The following is a 17,151-nucleotide window of genomic DNA, read 5'->3' as shown; positions in this document are numbered from 1 at the left end:
AAAATTAAGCCCCAAATTTACAGCAGGGGTTCAGCCTGGCCTCCCTATTTGGAGGTAGAATTTGCATCTGAAAAACTGCACTCCAATTCCGCCCCCCAGGTTAGTGACTGTCATGTGCAGAAGTTAGCAGCTGGACAGCTAACTACAAGATCTGCAAGCCATCCATCTCCAAATATTTGCTCTCTCAATTTTGAGCCTGCAGAAAGTGGAGGCTGAGCTTTGGAAAATATAATGCTAACTCATAGTACTGAGTCATAACATCCCTGCTTCTAGATAGCAATATGGAGAATGGGCACCTTTAAATACCCCTCCATTTATTATGAAAATGGACACAGAGAAAAGTCACACCATGGTAAAATGAAGGGAAGGAAGCTCTCAGTCCAGTTCCTAATAGTTATATCTCGTCACAGAAGTGTTGTACTGAACAGGCCTGTGACCTGTTGGCTGAGCAGTGTATGGGGGAAGCTTGCATGGTACCTCCTCGCATGCTGGACCTGTCCTATGGGTAGAGGACTCCTTCCATCTCCAGGCCTGTTAATCTGGACCCTTTTGCTGACACTAAATGCACCCAAACATGTTGAGAGTGGAGATGAAAGAAAACAGTAAAGTAAAAATAGAGTCTCTAGTAAGCAGATTCCTAGCCCAGGGGTTTTCAATCTTTTCTCATTTGCTGACCCCTAAAACATTTCAAATGCAGGTGCGGAAGCCGTTGGAAATCTTAGACATAGTCTGTGGACCTGCAGGGGTCTGCGGACCACAGGTTGAAAACCACTGTCCTTTGGCTATCGGGAAGATGCCATCCATGCTACTACTGAGAGTTACAAAGCAAACATTTAGTACTTTCTAACTGCATAAAACTCACAGGGCCAAACCCACCGGTTGGGGTATCCCAAAAAGCTCTCACTGACTCCTTGAGTAAGGACTTCAGAAGCTGGCTTGCAGACACGCAGTCAGAATGAGCCATCGAGGCCGGGACTCTGCCCTGTGTTCTAAGTCCCTCTGCTGGGACTTTATTTTCCCTTTATAGAAAGCTGTTGCTGCTCAGGGCTTTGCCCGCAGCCCAGTGTAGGGGGCCCAAAGGGGTCTTCATAAAGATTGTGCCAAGTGTCTATCAGTCTGGTAGCTCCACCTGAGAAATGAGGTGCATGACAGCTCATTGGAGGGGGTCTTTGCAGCTCCTTGGTAGGAGACCTGTGTTACAAGGGAGCAGTGTAGAGCAGTGGAGGGGAGCATCTATTGCGGACGGGGGGCTGGAACAATTTCTATAGTGGGGGGTGCTGGTGATGGAAACCATGTATTTGGTGTTTGTTATTCCACCTACAAGGTGCAGCAGCACCCCCAGTTCCAGCACCACTGATTGGAGAGGGGCACATTCTCCTGGATTCTGAGGAGGTTGGTACTGGCAGAGTAGAGGAGCCCTAGAACAGATTTTGGGGGGGGGAGGGAGGAAGGGCCTGATTCTCTCTGCTGTTTGGAGAAATGCAGTTATATCTTTGGGCAGGCTACAAGGTTCCTTCCAAAATGAAGAACTGGTTTCAAACGTCTCTTAGTTTGCTGTTCACTGCCTCGCCTGCGGCTCAGGTACCAGCTCCATCCTGAGAGGTGCTGGGTGTCCTCAGCTCCTGCTGGGAGCCAAGGGAGTTCTTGCAGGATGGGGCCCAAGCTGTACTTCTCTCTTGGTGAAAGAACCCCCTGTCGCTTTGCTCACCACCTCCTGGTCTCCATCCTGGTGGGAGGGGTGCAGTGTGTGCTATCAGTTACGTGGCATCTCTTGCTTATGCTGTGGTTCTCTTCCCTTTCTGTCTGCAGCACCAAGCACTTCCTTTCTCTCGTTCTGAGTGAGGTCTCCACAGGACACCAGGAAGCTGCTCCTTCTCCGTCTCTGCTTCTTGTGGCCCGTTCACTGCTGACACTTTAAAGATTCACTGACCTTTCACAGGGAACTTTGAAAAGCCCAGCGTTTACAAAAGCTGGGTGAGGGATGGCAGCTGCCTAACTTAACTCAGTATGTAAAAGGATGATGAGGAACCCAGAAACTGGGTTGGAGAGGGTACCGTGGGGCAGAGCAAGAGACTAGAATGAGGAGTAATGGGGTGAGATTTAGAGAGATTAAGTTGAGAGTGTTAGGAATTGCTCCTTGGGGCAGTGGAATAGTCTCCCAAGGAACGTGGCGGACGCAAACTACAGACAGGGACAAAGCCCTAGAGAATGTGCAATTGGGGACAATCCCACATTGGCATCAGGAGGGACTGCATGATCTCATGGGTCTTTTCCATCTTGCTTCTGTGATTTTTCTCCAGAAGTCCTTCACCTCTGGCAAATTCAGATCAGATGATGGGCTCCCCCAACCTGCATTTCCCATCAAGCTCACACTGAACTCCCTCAGCCCTGGGAGTACTCCATGTACCTCCCCCACCCCGTTCACTCATTCCTTTTTTCTTTTAATTCCTTGTATGGTGTTTCACAGGTCACGGGAGGGAGGGGGAGGAGGGTCTGCACATAGGAGCAGATACTACATGTGCCAGTGTAAGGGATTTCTGTGTCTACGTTATAATTTGCCCTTAATGCCACCCCTTAGGCCAGGTGGCTGCTGTTCCTGTAATTCTCAGGGCCTCACTCACCAACGTGCCCGTATTGTTTTGTGTTGCTCTGGCAGTGCCATGGGCAGGGGTACGCTGGGAATCTTGTTCTGGGTGCATACGACATCTCCCAACAGAAGGAACTGCAATGGGCAGATATCGCCAGAGTAGCTGGCTGTTGGAGTGACTTTCTCCCTTCTGGCGTCTGTTTTTTTTCCAAAGCAATTGTCTACTGTTGTACTAATTTTGATGGAATAAATGGGCCCAGAGAGTCAAAGGTGTTTACATGATCCTGTCGCTGTACAATGCTGCACAGTTAAACATGGCTTGAGTGACCTCAGGCTGCTTAGCCCCAAGACAAACACACCATTAAAAATCTTTATAATCTTTCATTAAGGATACAGAAAAGCAGGGAAAACAAAGCATTTGACATGTAAAGTATTCAGTAATGTTTCATTTTAACAATATCCCTTGTTTCCATTAGCTGTAGAGAGTTTTCATAAGGAAACCCCCATCTGACAGCTGGTTTTTTGTTTAGCGATGGTGTTAAAGATGGTAATAACAGTCCTTTCTGGAAAAACAACAAGGGGTCCTTGTGGCACCTTAGAGACTAACAAATTTATTTGGGCACAAGTCTCTAAGGTGCCACAAGGACTCCTCGTTGTTTTTGCTGATACAGACTAACATGGCTACCACTGAGTCCTTTCTGGGGAAAAGAGCAACAGAGAGTTGAACTGGTCTGGAGCTGCTGCTGCTGCTGTTAAAGTCCGGCCCTGTTTCCTGTAAGATAAAACAAGACACACACACAAGAGTGGAGAGAACAGAACAGCAAAGACAGAAAATGCAACATCTGTCTCCGGTGCAGACTCATACTTGCGCTCTCATGGCTAGCGAACGCTGGCCCAGCACACAGGCTTAACAGCCACTTGGAGACCTGGCAAACTTGTACCAATGCCAGGCTGTTGAAGGCACTGCTTTTAGCTCTACTGGTCCCAGGCTCCCAGCAGTGTTGCAAAAGATGCAGTTGTCTTGGCTGGACTGAGCCAGACTCCCATTAAACAGAAGGCAAAAGGAGAGAGAGAGGAAGGAGAAGAAATAAAGTGGGGGAGGAAGAGGCTACAGGAGGGAGGGGTGGTAGCAGGAACCCAAGTCGCACATTCTGTGCTACAGGCCTAAAACAATAAATAAGTGCTCCAATACAGGGCAGCAGGAGGCCCTGGGAGGGAGCAGAGAGGATCTGGGGCTGGTGTGCTGCTCTCGGAGTGGCCCTGCCACCTGGCTCCCAACATGCCTGGGCTCCTGGTGGCTCCAGCCCCCTTGCTCCCCTTCTGGGGAGGGGAAAGGAGCTACCTAGCCGAGGACCAGCAGAAGTACCAGAATGCCATTCTGGCTCTTAAAGGAAAAAAACGGTGCTGGAACAGCCTTTGGGCCTGACGCGAGCAGTGCTCGCGTTCCAAGTGGTGGATGGGATTTAGTGGGAGCTGGGGGAGGTGGCAATGTCATTGGAGGATTCTGGGGTCCCAGGAGATTGTGAGGGTGGTAGCCAGGATGGTGCTTTCAGTCAGTCTACCCTTCTCATTTTGGTTCTCCCCAAAGTGTCTTTTTACAGCCCCCACAAGAGAGTGATTGGTGGAATAGCCCATCCCCTCGTTATTTTGTCCCCCAGTTAGGACTAATGTCTGATGCACTAGTTTTGGGCCATTGATTTCCTGTTCCGTTCTTCTCTTTACCAGTCATGACCTCAACACAGTGCTTGCATGGTGTCAGGAGACCTTTTTGTTAGAACTAATCTCCTGTTTGCACCGCTTCTGTTTACAGTCATTGTGACAGCTTAGAAACCTCCCACTTTCCAACTATTGAGCTCACAGTTGGGGTAGACTTTAAGGCCAGAACAGACCATCGTGATCATCTAGTATGACCTCCTGCACATCGCAGGCCACAGACCCTCACCTCCCCACTTCTGTCACAGACCCCTGACCTCTGGCTGAGTCACTGAAGGCCTCAAATCATGGTTTAAAGACTTCAAGTTACAGAGAATCCACCATTTACTCTAGTTTAGTTTAAACTTGCAAGTGACCCGGGCCCCATGCTGCAGAGGAAAGGTCTCTGCCAATCTGAACTGGGGGGAAATTCCTTCCTCACCCCAAATATAGCCATCAGTTGGACCCTGAGCGTGTCAGCCAAGATCCAGCAGTCAGACACCTGGGAAAGAATTCTCTGTGGTAACTACGAGCCCTCCCCATCTAGTGCCCCATCTCCAGCCGTTGGGGGTATTTGCTACTAGCAGTCACGGATTGCCTGCAATGGCATGTGGCCCATCTCATCTTACCATCCCCACCATCATCTTATCAAGCTCAGTCTTATCACAAGTCAGGTTTTATGCCCCCACTGCTTCTTTGGGAAGGCTGTTCCAGAACGTCACTCCTGTGGTGATAGCCCTGCTAGACCCCAGTTATTACAGCACGACGCCTGGAAATCCTGACTTGTGGAAAGACCTTGCAGGTGGGAGCAGGACGGACATGAAACCTTAATGACATTTTACATTGAGGTTTTCTTTTTAAGCAAGCCCCCAGCCATTGGTTTCAATACAAATTTTAGATCCAACACCATTGCACAAATAGACCAATGCTGAGCCCTTGGCGTGAAAGTCCTTGAACTGTGGGGACATCTTGGCCTGCATCTGAATTCTGTGGCTCAGGTCCTATGTCTATTTAAAACACAGTTAATCAGCTACTCTACTGCCTCAAGCCTATGACTGCAGCCACAACGCGGCTGTCTTTGGTGAAATATGATTCAAAATAGCATGCAGTTCAAGTGAGATGAAGACTCTGAGCATACAGCAGTGAGCCTGGAGTAAGGCTGTACAGTCACGGGTATAGCTTGGACGAACAAGAGATAGGGAATACAGTTTTGACTTCCCCGGACTCTGAGGCCCAGAAAGTCCCATGCAGTTTGCTGAGCTGTGGAGTGGGAGAAGCAGGGTCAAGCCCAGGCACTGCTGCAAGGGGGATGCGTGTGGCAGAGCAGGTGACTTGCAGACTAATTTCCAGAGTGCTGAGCACCTGTTACTCTCGTGGGCGTTGGAGTGTTCATGAGATCAACCGTGTGCGTGTCCTTCCCTCCCACACGGGGTGCAGATTAACTAGTGTTTGGAGGGTACTTTGGCAACCACAAAGACTTTTTTTTTTCCTTAACAAGGATTATCATTATCTGGCCAAGTCCTACCACCCTCACTGAGGGGAACTTGCACTGAATTCAAAGGGCTGCATCTGCAGCGGTGCTGTGCGATTGCGATTCCCACTGAAAGCTGATGAGCACTGCGGCTGCTCAGTATCGCTCAGGATCTGGGCCGGTGGGGGTCTTGTCTGAGTAGAAGCCCTGGTGTTTGGCTTCTTGGTATCTCGGTCCCCAAAGGTCCTCCCAAGTGGGAATGCCAGTGGCCATGTCCGGGAGCACGCTGCTAGGGCTGTGATTGTGGCTGTTTGGGGAGTTGTCTCTCCGCCCTGCAAGCCAGGGTGTCCTCACTCCCTGCCTCCCCCACGCTGCCAGTGGTGCTGGCCTCCATATGCCATTTGTCACTTCTCCCCCAGCTGTCTCCGGGTGCCTCCTGTGCTCCCTTGGCATGGCATGCTCGGGCTGCAAGGCCCCCAATTCTCCTCCATCATGTCCTTCCTTCAGGCCCCTCTTCGCTGTGCTGCCCTCGTGAGATTCACCAACTCAGACCTCTCTTTTCTCTGAATAAAACAAATTTAAAAACATCTCCTTGTTTCACCATGATGTTCTAGCCCTTCCTGAGTAACCACAATATCCTCCTGCTGAGACCCCTCACGCCTCCCCCTTCCTCTCTTTGAGTCCTGTCTAATGTTATTTTGTAAGCTCCTTGGGGTCAAGATTCCTTCCTTTTGGGGAAGTTTCTACCATGTCTTTGGGCTCCTTTGGAAGTAGTCATGATAATAATCCTGCTGTATTATGTAAGCCAACCGCGAACTGCCTGGGGTTAGGGAGGGATTTTCCTCTGGGCTGGTTTTTCTGTCATTGTTCCTTTTGGGGTTCCAGCACTTGGTACTGGCTGCTGCTGGTGACCGAGCAGGCTAGATGAGTGGGGGCCTAATAGGGTGTGCTGATGGCTATGTAGGCGTGAACATGGGTTTGTCAGTGTTAAAGTTATTTCCTTTCTGTGCAGCACTGAGCCAGAGAAACTATCTTTCTTTCTCTTCTTTCCACTGCAGGATGGGCTGTGTGAAATCCAAGGATGCCAGAGTGCATGGCAAGGACTTCAAAGCTGATTCTAGCCCTAATTTCCTGCAGCCCCACTATGTGAAAGACCCCACATCCACTAACAAGAAAGTAAGTGGGAATGTCAGTGGAAATTCCTTTCTGAACGCTAGGGAAGGTCCTGCTGCTGTTGTATTTACTGATGGGTCAAGACCAGGGGCAAAGGGAAATGAGGTGCAAGATCCAGCCATTAAAGGAGAGAAAAGGGAGCTATGGAATCTCTTTCCCCACCACCAGCCAATGTTTCTGTTTGGATTTGACCTAGGCAGTAGGATAACCTGCTCTTGGGGCATCTGGGACCAGCATACCAGAAGGAGTCTACTTGTCACTGTGCCTGTGGCTTGGGGGGTAATGCTGGTTTATTCTGGGTTGGGAATGCAAATGTATTGCAATCCTTCCCAGGGTCAGGCAAGAGGGTAAGCTGATGGAAATGAAGAAGCTAATGGAGAATGAAAAAGAGAGGAAGGGGTCAGAGAAGGAGGAAGACACTTGAGAGGGAGGAAGAGGAGGAGGAGGAGATGAAGGTCATGGTTCCACTAGAGGTCAGCAGTGAATGGGTTAAAGAGAGAATATAAATATTGCAGGAGCTCGTCATCCATAACGGGCTGTCCTGCTGGGGGTGATGGCTGTGGCTCCCCACAGGAGCGTGTGCTCCATCCCGCTGTCCATCCAGACTTTCATGGTGCAACTCCCAGCTCTGCTGAGCCCAGTCTCCCTGAGTATGTCCTTTCCACATGGTCTCCAGTGCCGTCCATGGCCCATCTCCATTCTGCAGGGGAGTGATTGGTCTGTGTGACGTCTGGGGACTTCATACTCTAACCGTTCCCCTCCCCGTCTTGCTTTCCAGAGCAATAACGCCTCCAGCACGACTCAGCCCCACACAGCGGATGGTATGTATAAAATATGGTCTGCAGGCAGCTGTGTTAGAGTGAGCGTAGGAGATGAATGTGAGCTGCAGGCTTCAGATCTGGTTCAAACTCCCCGAGAGCAGAGGATCTGTTCCGGTGCCCTGGTTGGACCCCTCCCTGATACGAGCTGTCTGAGTGTTGCGTGTAATACACCCGCCTTTCACCTTTGAGAACTTGGGTTCAGATTCCACTTGGGTCCTGGGTGCCAGCAACTGTAATAGGCTCAGTGTTGTGCCTCTGGATGCTCAGGCATATCCCAAGCTCATCAAAAACTCGAAAACAGACAGGTACATAAATCCTTATCCCCCCATGGGGCCTCCCCCAGGTCTGCAGTCCCTGCCCCTGCTGTGCACGAGTGTGTTTGTGTGTGGGGAGGGAAGGCACGAGTGTGTACGTTACTGTGAGGGAGACGAGCGCTTTGCTGTTGGCTTTGTGTTTTCTATTCGAGTGGAGGGGACTCCGCTGTTATAATGGGGTTGGCTGGGTGAATTCGGAAGGACCCACCAGAGGGGCCTGATCCTGGCTAGTCCGGGTTGGAATCCATCAGGGGAAACAGTGTGGGGTCAGCCAGGACTGAATGTGCATGGAAGCTGAATTCCCAGGGGCCACAGCCAGTCGCCCCTCCAGGTGAAGGATCCACTGAAATAATGGAAGGGTCCCCGTGACCTGTGGACAGAGAGGGGTGAGGGTGTCTTGTGTCTGAGTCAACTGCTTCCCCCCCACCCCACTACCTGTGCCCAGGAGAAGCTCTTCTGCCATTCTGAGGGACAGGGTGTGTGTTCCTCCCTGCAGGCTCCGATGACTACATCGTCCTGGCCCTGTATGACTATGAAGCGATACACAGTGACGACCTGAGCTTTCAAAAAGGAGACCAGCTGAAGGTCCTGGAGAAGTAAGTGCAGCCCCGGCTCCCTGGCTGCGGGAGTGGAAGGCATTGAGGCTCAATGAGTGATGGCGTAAGACTAGCCTGTTTTTCTTGAGCACCTGGCAGCTGGCTCTGTGGGTCCTGGGGAGCCTTGAAGGCTTATTCCCTGTGATTACTCTTCTCTAGGCTTCTGAGCCTGTAGAGTTTCCTCTGCTACAAGGCTGCCTCGCCTGGAGTGGCCTTAGAAGGTCATCAGAGATGCCTTAGAAGTGCTGCCTTTGGGGGTAGGGAGGACGGAAATGCACTTCAGACTCCCATTGCAATGTCGGGTGATGGGAGCAATGTCATGTCTGTCTCTCCTCAGGTCAGGAGAGTGGTGGAGAGCAAAGGCACTGACTGGGCAAGAAGGCTACATCCCTAGTAACTACGTTGCCCGGGTAAACTCCCTGGAGACAGAAGAGTGAGTCTGCCATTCATTTGGGTGGGGCAGGATCTCTGTGCAGGGATAACCTCAGAGATCCCTCTTTAGCTGAATAACCTGCACTCCGCTGCCCATCGTGTCTGCCGTTCGCTGCCTTTTCGGGCGTAACCTTCCCATTTCTGTTCTGCTGATCTTCTGCTTCTGCTTGCTGCATCTCCAGGAAGGTTAAACTCTTCTCCTGCCTAGAGACAGACCTGGGGCTGGCCACCAGAGTCTCTGCTTCCCACTTCCCCACAGACTCCTTCTCCTCCTTCACGGGAACCATAAGCTTTCCCTGCCCTTCCCCATACACCCCAGAGAATGAGTTGCCCTAATTCTGCCCTGGTCTCTCTCCACCACGCACTCCTTTAGGGGGCTGGGAATGCCCGGAGTGCCGAAGGGATGGTTAAATGTGGGCTCCAGCCCCCCAACCCTTTGTGGCCCTGACCTGGCTGTTCAGAGTCCAGAGGAGAAAGTGAGGCCAGGGGGAGAGATCACCCAGGAAGCCTCCTTCCTGTTCCTGTGTGCCAGGGAGATCCATTTGAAAGGCATGACATAGACGCCATGGTGAGTCCCCAAAGCATAGGTAATGGGGGGTTGGGTCTTTGCAGCCCAGTGATGGAGACATGGGAGCTGTAACTGCCATGTCACATGAATGACCCTGACAAAGCAGTGCTGTGTTGTAGAAACACCATGGCAAAGCAGGCTGCTTGTCCAGCAGTCTCCCCTGACTCACCGTCACCCTCAGCTTGAGTCTGTCCTGGAAAGGCTTAAGTGGGCAGAGTTTCAGGAATGTCTGAGAAGCAGAAAGCCTGGGAACCCACCTGCGTGCTCAGCGCAGGGGGCAGGGGTCAGCTCTGGTTTCACCCTACAGGTGGTTTTTCAAAGGAGTCAGCCGGAAAGATGCAGAGCGTCACCTCCTCGCTCCGGGGAATATGATTGGGTCCTTCATGATCCGGGACAGCGAGACAACCCGAGGTAATGAAGGGGGCAGAAGAGGGGGTGCTGCCCCTTGTGGAATTGAAGGCCTCTGCTGTTTGGGACAGGGCAGGAGGAGGTTGGGTGGGGGTGGGTGATCCTGATCCAGACAAAGCAGCAGTTATCAGGCAGGGAATGAACAACGGTCTGAAAGTTCCCCCTTGCCAGTCCCTCTCTGCGCTGGGTGTCTAACTCGATTCCTCTTGCTACCAGAACATAGGGTTAGTTCTGCTAACGTATCGCTGTCACCCACAATGTTGCAAAATAACCTAATCCATGTGGGAGAGGTAGGCTTGCAGGAAATGACCCCATTTGACACGCCCCTTGAGGTTAGGAGGAACGGATGATCGGGGAGGGCGGAGTTTATCCGCTTCTCAGCTCAGTGCTTCAATAAACAAGCCCATTGCAAACTCTTCCTTGTGTAGGGGGTTGAGTGTCAGCCTAGAAATCCCACCGCCATGCTTCTGGAAATCCCTACAACAGACAAAGGGATGTGGGCACTTAGGGGAGAAGGGAGGAGCGGTTAGCAGAGCTACTTTCCCTTGGGCATTGCTGCAGGCTGTTGAACTAGCTGCCCTTGGCAGCAATGAGCTGGGTTGCATGGTGAGGAGGTCGCTGTGGCATGGGCAGTCCACACTAGGAGGCAGTGGTGTCGTGGAGGGGAGCTCAGGCTGGCATTACGGGGGTAACCTGTGCAAGTGTGGAAGCACTACAGAACAAGGAGCCTGTAGCTACCCACTTTCAACAGGGCCTGCCAGTACCCCTGGAGTCTCCATTTGCATGTCTGTCTCTTGAATCAGGGAGCTACTCCTTGTCTGTGAGAGACTTTGATTCCCAAAATGGAGACACAGTGAAGCACTATAAGATCCGGACGTTGGACAGCGGTGGCTTCTACATCTCCCCTCGGAACAGCTTTGCCACGCTCCAGGATCTGGTCAGCCACTATCAGAGTGAGTCCTATGTCACCCGTGCTGGGTCCTTCACAGAGAAAGTGCTGCTCATACACGCTGCTGCCCCCGGGCTGCCTTGCTATCGCCATGGGTGGGCGGCTTCCCTGGAGCCTTGTCTCTCTGCAGCATCTCCTCGCTCCTGCTACCTCTTTCCCTCTCTCTGCCCGTCAGGGCTCCGTTCCTGGTTTCTTTCCTTCGTTTTAGGGGCCGTCTATCAGTTATGGATTCTTCTACCTCTAGGTTACTGCTTTGAATCCAGCCCTGGTCATTGGTGCCTGCAAATTGTTCATGCTTGACAGCCGGTTGGATGCTCTAGGACATAAGTTTGCTGGCTGTAGTCCAGTTCTTAGCAGCAGGCGTCCACATCCCCAAACTACCCCCATACCTAGCAATCTGCACACAGGAGCAGAGGCTTGGAGAGCGGCACCGTCGGAAACTTCCCCACACTCCAGAAGTGGCTTGTGCTCCCCGGACTCCAAAATCCCAGGATGCCGGGCACTGTGGGGAAGCTTCCTGACCTATTCCTACTTAGTGCATAGGGGGGACTTCACACTGGAGGTCACATGCCATACGGATGAACGTTTATCCCATTAAAGCAAAACCAGTCCTTAGGGCTGGACTGAATGGCATTATTTATGTGGCCGGCTGCTATGTGAGTCGTGAAATTCTGCGTGTGGTGAAAACCCCTGCATCTACACTGGCCCTTATGCTATTACTAGCCTGAGAGGAGCCGCTCGCCTGCTGAAACGCTGGCACAGAGCTTTGTAGCCCGGTCTCATCCTGCCTGGCAGAAAAGACTGATCCTGATTGGTAGATCTTGTTCCTCTTTTTTCAGACCAAAGTGATGGGTTGTGCCAGAAGCTCACTTTCCCCTGTGCTGCGCCAAAGCCACAGAAACCCTGGGAGAAAGATGCCTGGGAAATCCCCCGGGAATCCCTGAAGCTGGAGAAGAAGCTGGGAGCTGGGCAATTTGGAGAAGTCTGGATGGGTAAGAGCAAGGATTGGGGGTCAAGGGGAAAGGGAAGACAGAAGAGGTAATGATGAAGGGGCTCTGAAGGCAAGAGGTGAGGGATATAGTAGGCAATGAGAAAGGGAGGCCACTGGAAGGAGGCAGGTAAATAACTGATCTCTCCAGCTGCAGAGAAGGGAGGATTTGAATAATTGGATATATGAAACCAAATTTTGCTTTTCTTTCTCCTATGATTTGCCTCTCAGGGCTGGGCCAGGTGCAGGTGGAAGAGCACTGAAGGATATGTCTAGCCACCAGCCTTCATGTAGCAATTGTGTCCATACAAACCAGGGTCGTGCCTGTGAAATCGAATGATCTCCCAGGGCAGAGAAGCCTCGGTGCAAATTGAGAGGGGTTGAGTCACTTTGGGCGGAGGAAGAGAGATGAGCAGCCTCAGGGGTGCTAGCACGTGCATCAGGTTCCTGAGCTGTAACTAGAACAGGCCTGATCTGTGACTGCAGAGTGGGACAGGGCCATGGCCACTGGAAGAGAGGAAGCCCTGTACAGTTTTGCTCTCAAAGCAGCTAGTGATGTCAGCAGCCCCAGGCTGGTTGGGAATGGCCTTGAAGCATCCTAGTGTCCTCTTATCCCTTCCAGCCACCTACAACAAACACACCAAAGTAGCGGTGAAGACCATGAAGCCAGGGAGCATGTCAGTGGAAGCTTTCCTGGCAGAAGCAAACCTAATGAAGAGCCTGCAGCATGACAAGCTGGTGAAGCTGCACGCGGTGGTGACCAAGGAAGAGCCTATCTACATCATCACTGAATTCATGGAGAAAGGTAACTTCCCCCCCAGCTGACCTGCCTCTGGGGCAGAGGGAGAGGTGGAGCCCCGAGTACACTAATACCAGGTGGTAACACTGTTCAGGGCCCTCCTGGGGGTAGGCGAGGTATGCTCCTTGGCAGCTCCAGGCAGACACGGTTTGCCCGTACCCCTCCACACATGCTGTCCCTCAGTCTGGGAGGAGTGCATTGCCCACGTGCAGTTGGCCAGAATACGGTTCATGGCTGGAAGTATGTGATAACAGTTGTTGCCAGGAAAGAGGGAAGGTGCATGGGAAATGACAGGAAGAGAACAAAGAAAAAGGCAAGAAGCATGAGAAACCCATGGAGTCGAGCTAGCGCTCCTCCTCCCCCCAGACTAACCCCACTCCACGGGCATGCAGAAAGGAGGCAGGAGACACATCTCGCGGATCAGAGCATGAGATGTCCCATCTTCTGCCTGAATCCTTCTGGCTGCAGCACTGAGGATGTGCAGGATTGAGAAATCGCTCCTGGGAGGCTGGTTCTGTAGTTTCCCCTCTGCGTTTCCCTGAGCAGACGTGGGCAGTGCGCTAAGTTTGCAGGCCATGACCCAGGGGCTTGGCGACGGACAGAACATGCTGGCCAGGCCCTGACCACTTTCCTGTCATGCCCTTTGCAGGCAGTTTGCTGGATTTCCTGAAAAGCGATGAAGGCAACAAGCAGCCTCTCCCGAAGCTGATTGATTTCTCTGCCCAGGTGAGGAAAGAGCACAGTGAGGGCATAAGGGGGGCCAGAGAAACTTCTGCTCCTACTTTGGGCATGAGCCACGGAGGAGGAATGGAGTTGTGCTCAGTGGCCAGTGGTGAGAGAGAAGCCAGGCCAGCTTGAGCTGAAGGTCTTTGTGCTAAGGCCTCAAGTTCCTGCAGCAATTGACCTTTTGGGGTCAAAACAACTGGTCTCTTGGCATGTTTGTGAGCCCTGTGTGAGCTGAAGAGGCCAGACTGCAGACTGGGGTAGTTACAGAGCAGAAGGGCCCTTGACCTCAAAGGCAATGTGGTCTAGAGTACTGAGCATGGGACTGAGTACCAAGAACCCTGGAGTGCCACTTAACTCAGTGTGACCTTGAGAAAGTCCCTGAACTCGAGGCCTGCCTCTTCTCTTGCTGAGGGCAGTGTAAAGTACTGAAGTGTAAGTGAGATGAGGGCCAGGCTGCCTGTCTAGCTGAGTTTCCCTGTCTTTAAAAGGCAAAGAGCAATACTTCCTTACCTCCATCGGGGGTGTGAGTTGGAACAGCTGAGTGTTTGGGAAGCGATTGGGAGGCATAAAAGGCCAAATTGTGTTACTGGAAGGAAGAGTGTTAGATTCAAAAGCTGAAACGATCAGGAGAAATATTTGGCCTGTAGGTCGTTACCTGCTGTGAGCAAACCCCTGCCTGGGATGTTCCTTCCTGGTAAAAGCTGATGATGAGGGAGGGGGTAGAGACCAGCTAGGTTCTGTGAAGAATCCAACTCTTCAGGATCTAACAATGGAGAGTTGTCAGCCTGATTTGAATATGCAAATAGGCCTCGTACGCCCCAGAAAAACGTGCAGGTGTTGGGGAGGACCTGGTGCTTTTTCTGCTTTGGGAGAGGAAACATGGAAATAATCCAGTGAGTTTCCTTTCCCTGCGCCGTCTCTGATGCGTTGGTGTTCTCACTCTGCTCTCTGGAACAACTGGCCACTTGTTCACAACTGTCCCTGGGCCCCACAGTACAGCTGTGCGACGCTTAGGAGAAGCAGGTGTGTGGTGGTGGCTGAAGGGGAAATAGTTTGTTCTCTGATGATTAAACCCTTAACTAGAGAATTTGGCAGTGGCAGTTAGAGGTCTGGGGACTGTGCAGCTGGTTAGTGTTGTAAAGGATCCGGTTGGTCAGCTATCTGGCAGGGAACCAGTCCCAGCTTTTCTCATGTCATGATCTGGAGGTGTCTGTGTCTATTAAAAAAAAAAAGGAGGAGGACTTGTGGCACCTTAGAGACTAACAAATTAGTCCTCCTTTTCTTTTTGCAGATACAGACTAACACGGCTGCTACTCTGAAATGTGTCTATTAAGGCCCTTGGTTTTATGCTCTAGTGGCCACAGAATTTACTACAGATTCTGGTGACTTTTCTTTGTGGGAGTCTAGATGGGGAAAAAGAAAAGGACTAGTGGCACCTTAGAGACTAACCAATTTGAGCATAAGCTTTCGTGAGCTACAGCTCACTTCATCGGATGCATAAAAGTGAAAAATGCAGTGCAGATGTTTTTATACACACAGAACATGAAAAAAATGAGTGTTATCATACACACTGTAAGGAGAGCGATCACTTAAGATGAGCTATTACCAGCAGGAGAGCGGGACGGGGGAGAAAGTTTTCATTTTATTTCTGGTCACCCAGACTTGCTCTCTCCTGTCTCCAGGATACAACAATTATGGCCGAAGTCAGCTAATTGCCAGGTGTGTAACTCAAAGAGGAGCAGCAGAAATAACTCTGTGTATTGGTGATCTGGTTTACAAGCCACAGGCCACCTGGTGGCTCCATCTCTGACACCTTTCTGCCAGACACCACAGTACTCAGGCAGGGCCATGCAGCTTTCCAGTCAGGGCATTCTTTACTCAGTCAAAAATTCATGCTTTGAACCACCAGGCACTTTCTCCAGCTCCCCAAGGCTCCAACTGTTTTCCACTTTACCCCATGTTGGGAAACCATTTTAAACATGAGACTAGTGTAGTCTTGGGCAAGGCTCCTGGAAGGGGGCATAATGAACATTTGCTCCATACACCCTGCCTGGCACAAGTGTGTTAGCAGAAGCCATGTCTAAAAGTAGTTTCCTAGCAGAGGGGAAAGTGGGTTGACAATAAGCCTAAGGAAAGTAAAAGATTTCACAGGAGTTCAGAGTGCTCCCTGAAAATAGCTTTTGAAATAACATTTTCAGTACCAGATCTTCAGAGAAGTTGGATGTGCAGTTGTGCATCTAATCTGAGTGTGAAGTGAACTGATTGTGTATCCAAATGTATTATTATTTCTCTTTCAATAGCAGCTAGAAGCGCCAGCCAAGGTAACGGTCCCAGGGTCGTGGGCACAGTACATATACACAGGCCAGGTTTACACTACTAAATTTTGCCAGCATAGCTATGTCAGTCAGGCGTGTTAAAAAGCCGCACCCCTTCTCCAGCATAGCTGTCAGTAAAACCCCCGTGTAAACGCAGCTATGCTGACAGAAGAGTGTTTCTCTCAGCATAGCTAATGTGCTTCAGGGAGGTGGTGGTGTTATGCTGGAAGAAAAACCACCTTCTGTCAGCATGCACTGTGTCTACGCAAGGAAGTTCTGCCGTGCAGCTATGCTGGTATAGCTGTATCAGCAAAGTCTCTGAAGTGCAGACTCGCCCCTGGTAAGGACTTGTCTGCACTTCAGATGATACAGTGACACAGCTGCTCTGCTGTAACACTTCAGCGTAGACACTAACTATACTGACGGAAGGATTCTCTAGTTAGTATAGGGACTCCACCTCCCTGAGAGGTGATAGTAGATTGGTCGATGGAGGAATTCTTCCATCGACCTAGTACTGTCTATAGAGGGACTTAGGTCAGCATAACTACACTGGGCAGGGGATTTTTCACACCCTTGACTGACTTAGTTAAACAGACCTAATTTTCTAGTGCAGACCAGGGCTTTTGGACTGTGTCTGAGACCTGGAGAGATTACCCTCGAAATGACAAGCTAAAGGTGGGAGGGGCAGAGATATGACATAGCTTGCATAAAGTCATGCCCAAGCTGATGGCAAAGCTGGGAATAGAACCCAGGTCTCCTAGTTCAGTCCCTATCCACTAGGACTAGCGCAGTGATTCTCAAACTTTTCTTTTTGCGGACCACTTGAAAATAGCTGAGGGTCTCGGTGGACCACTCAATGATCTTTCCAAATGTTGTTTGTACTGTTAGCTAACTATTGGAAAGCGCTTTGGATAAAAGCGTTATATAAAAAAAGTCATAATAATTAAAAAAATGTTGTTCTACAAATAAAAGCACACAACTCATATTTTAATATCCGTAGTCTTACCTTTCTAATGTGATGGATGTGCCCTCTCTCCCCCGCCATGGCAGCCCCCGAGCTGGGGCTGGGAAGGAGGGGGGTCTCTCCCCCGCCACAGAGCGGAGGCTGGGAAGGAGGACCGTGTCCCTGGAAGCCGCAGCCCTGGAGCTGGGGAAAGTCACTTCTTTCTCTGACCACCACCCTGCACATCCCAAATTCCCCCCACTCCCTCTTCTCATACCACTGCCCCCTCCCACCTACTCCGAAGGCCACTACCTCACCTTACATGTGTCTTCTCCAGGGTCCAGGCACCCAATTAGTGGAGCCACGCCT

At 51.0% G+C, this 17,151-nt stretch overlaps 1 protein-coding gene across 4 annotated transcripts in view; it reads left to right on the top strand.

The window, feature by feature from the left end:
- The window catches only part of HCK (HCK proto-oncogene, Src family tyrosine kinase), a 31,676-nt gene that overhangs the window by 9,210 nt on the left and 5,315 nt on the right, over window positions 1-17,151 (top strand). For 3 of the 4 annotated variants that reach the window (XM_073308868.1, XM_073308867.1, XM_073308865.1), the window contains 9 exons: window positions 6,809-6,926; window positions 7,702-7,744; window positions 8,555-8,654; window positions 8,992-9,087; window positions 9,962-10,065; window positions 10,866-11,015; window positions 11,851-12,003; window positions 12,622-12,804; window positions 13,448-13,524. In XM_073308868.1, the coding sequence (XP_073164969.1) occupies window positions 6,810-6,926; window positions 7,702-7,744; window positions 8,555-8,654; window positions 8,992-9,087; window positions 9,962-10,065; window positions 10,866-11,015; window positions 11,851-12,003; window positions 12,622-12,804; window positions 13,448-13,524 (1,023 nt within the window). In that variant the 5' untranslated portion in view covers window position 6,809. Of the gene's footprint in view, window positions 1-1,809; window positions 1,975-6,808; window positions 6,927-7,701; window positions 7,745-8,554; window positions 8,655-8,991; window positions 9,088-9,961; window positions 10,066-10,865; window positions 11,016-11,850; window positions 12,004-12,621; window positions 12,805-13,447; window positions 13,525-17,151 lie in introns of all 4 variants that reach the window. The other variant, XM_073308866.1, reaches the window with a different exon arrangement.

The sequence above is a fragment of the Lepidochelys kempii genome, chromosome 13 (genome assembly GCF_965140265.1).
Source record: "Lepidochelys kempii isolate rLepKem1 chromosome 13, rLepKem1.hap2, whole genome shotgun sequence".
Taxonomy (NCBI): Eukaryota; Metazoa; Chordata; order Testudines; family Cheloniidae; genus Lepidochelys; species Lepidochelys kempii.
The sequence above is the reverse complement of the archived record's forward strand: the minus strand, read 5'-3'. Positions and strand labels throughout refer to the sequence as shown.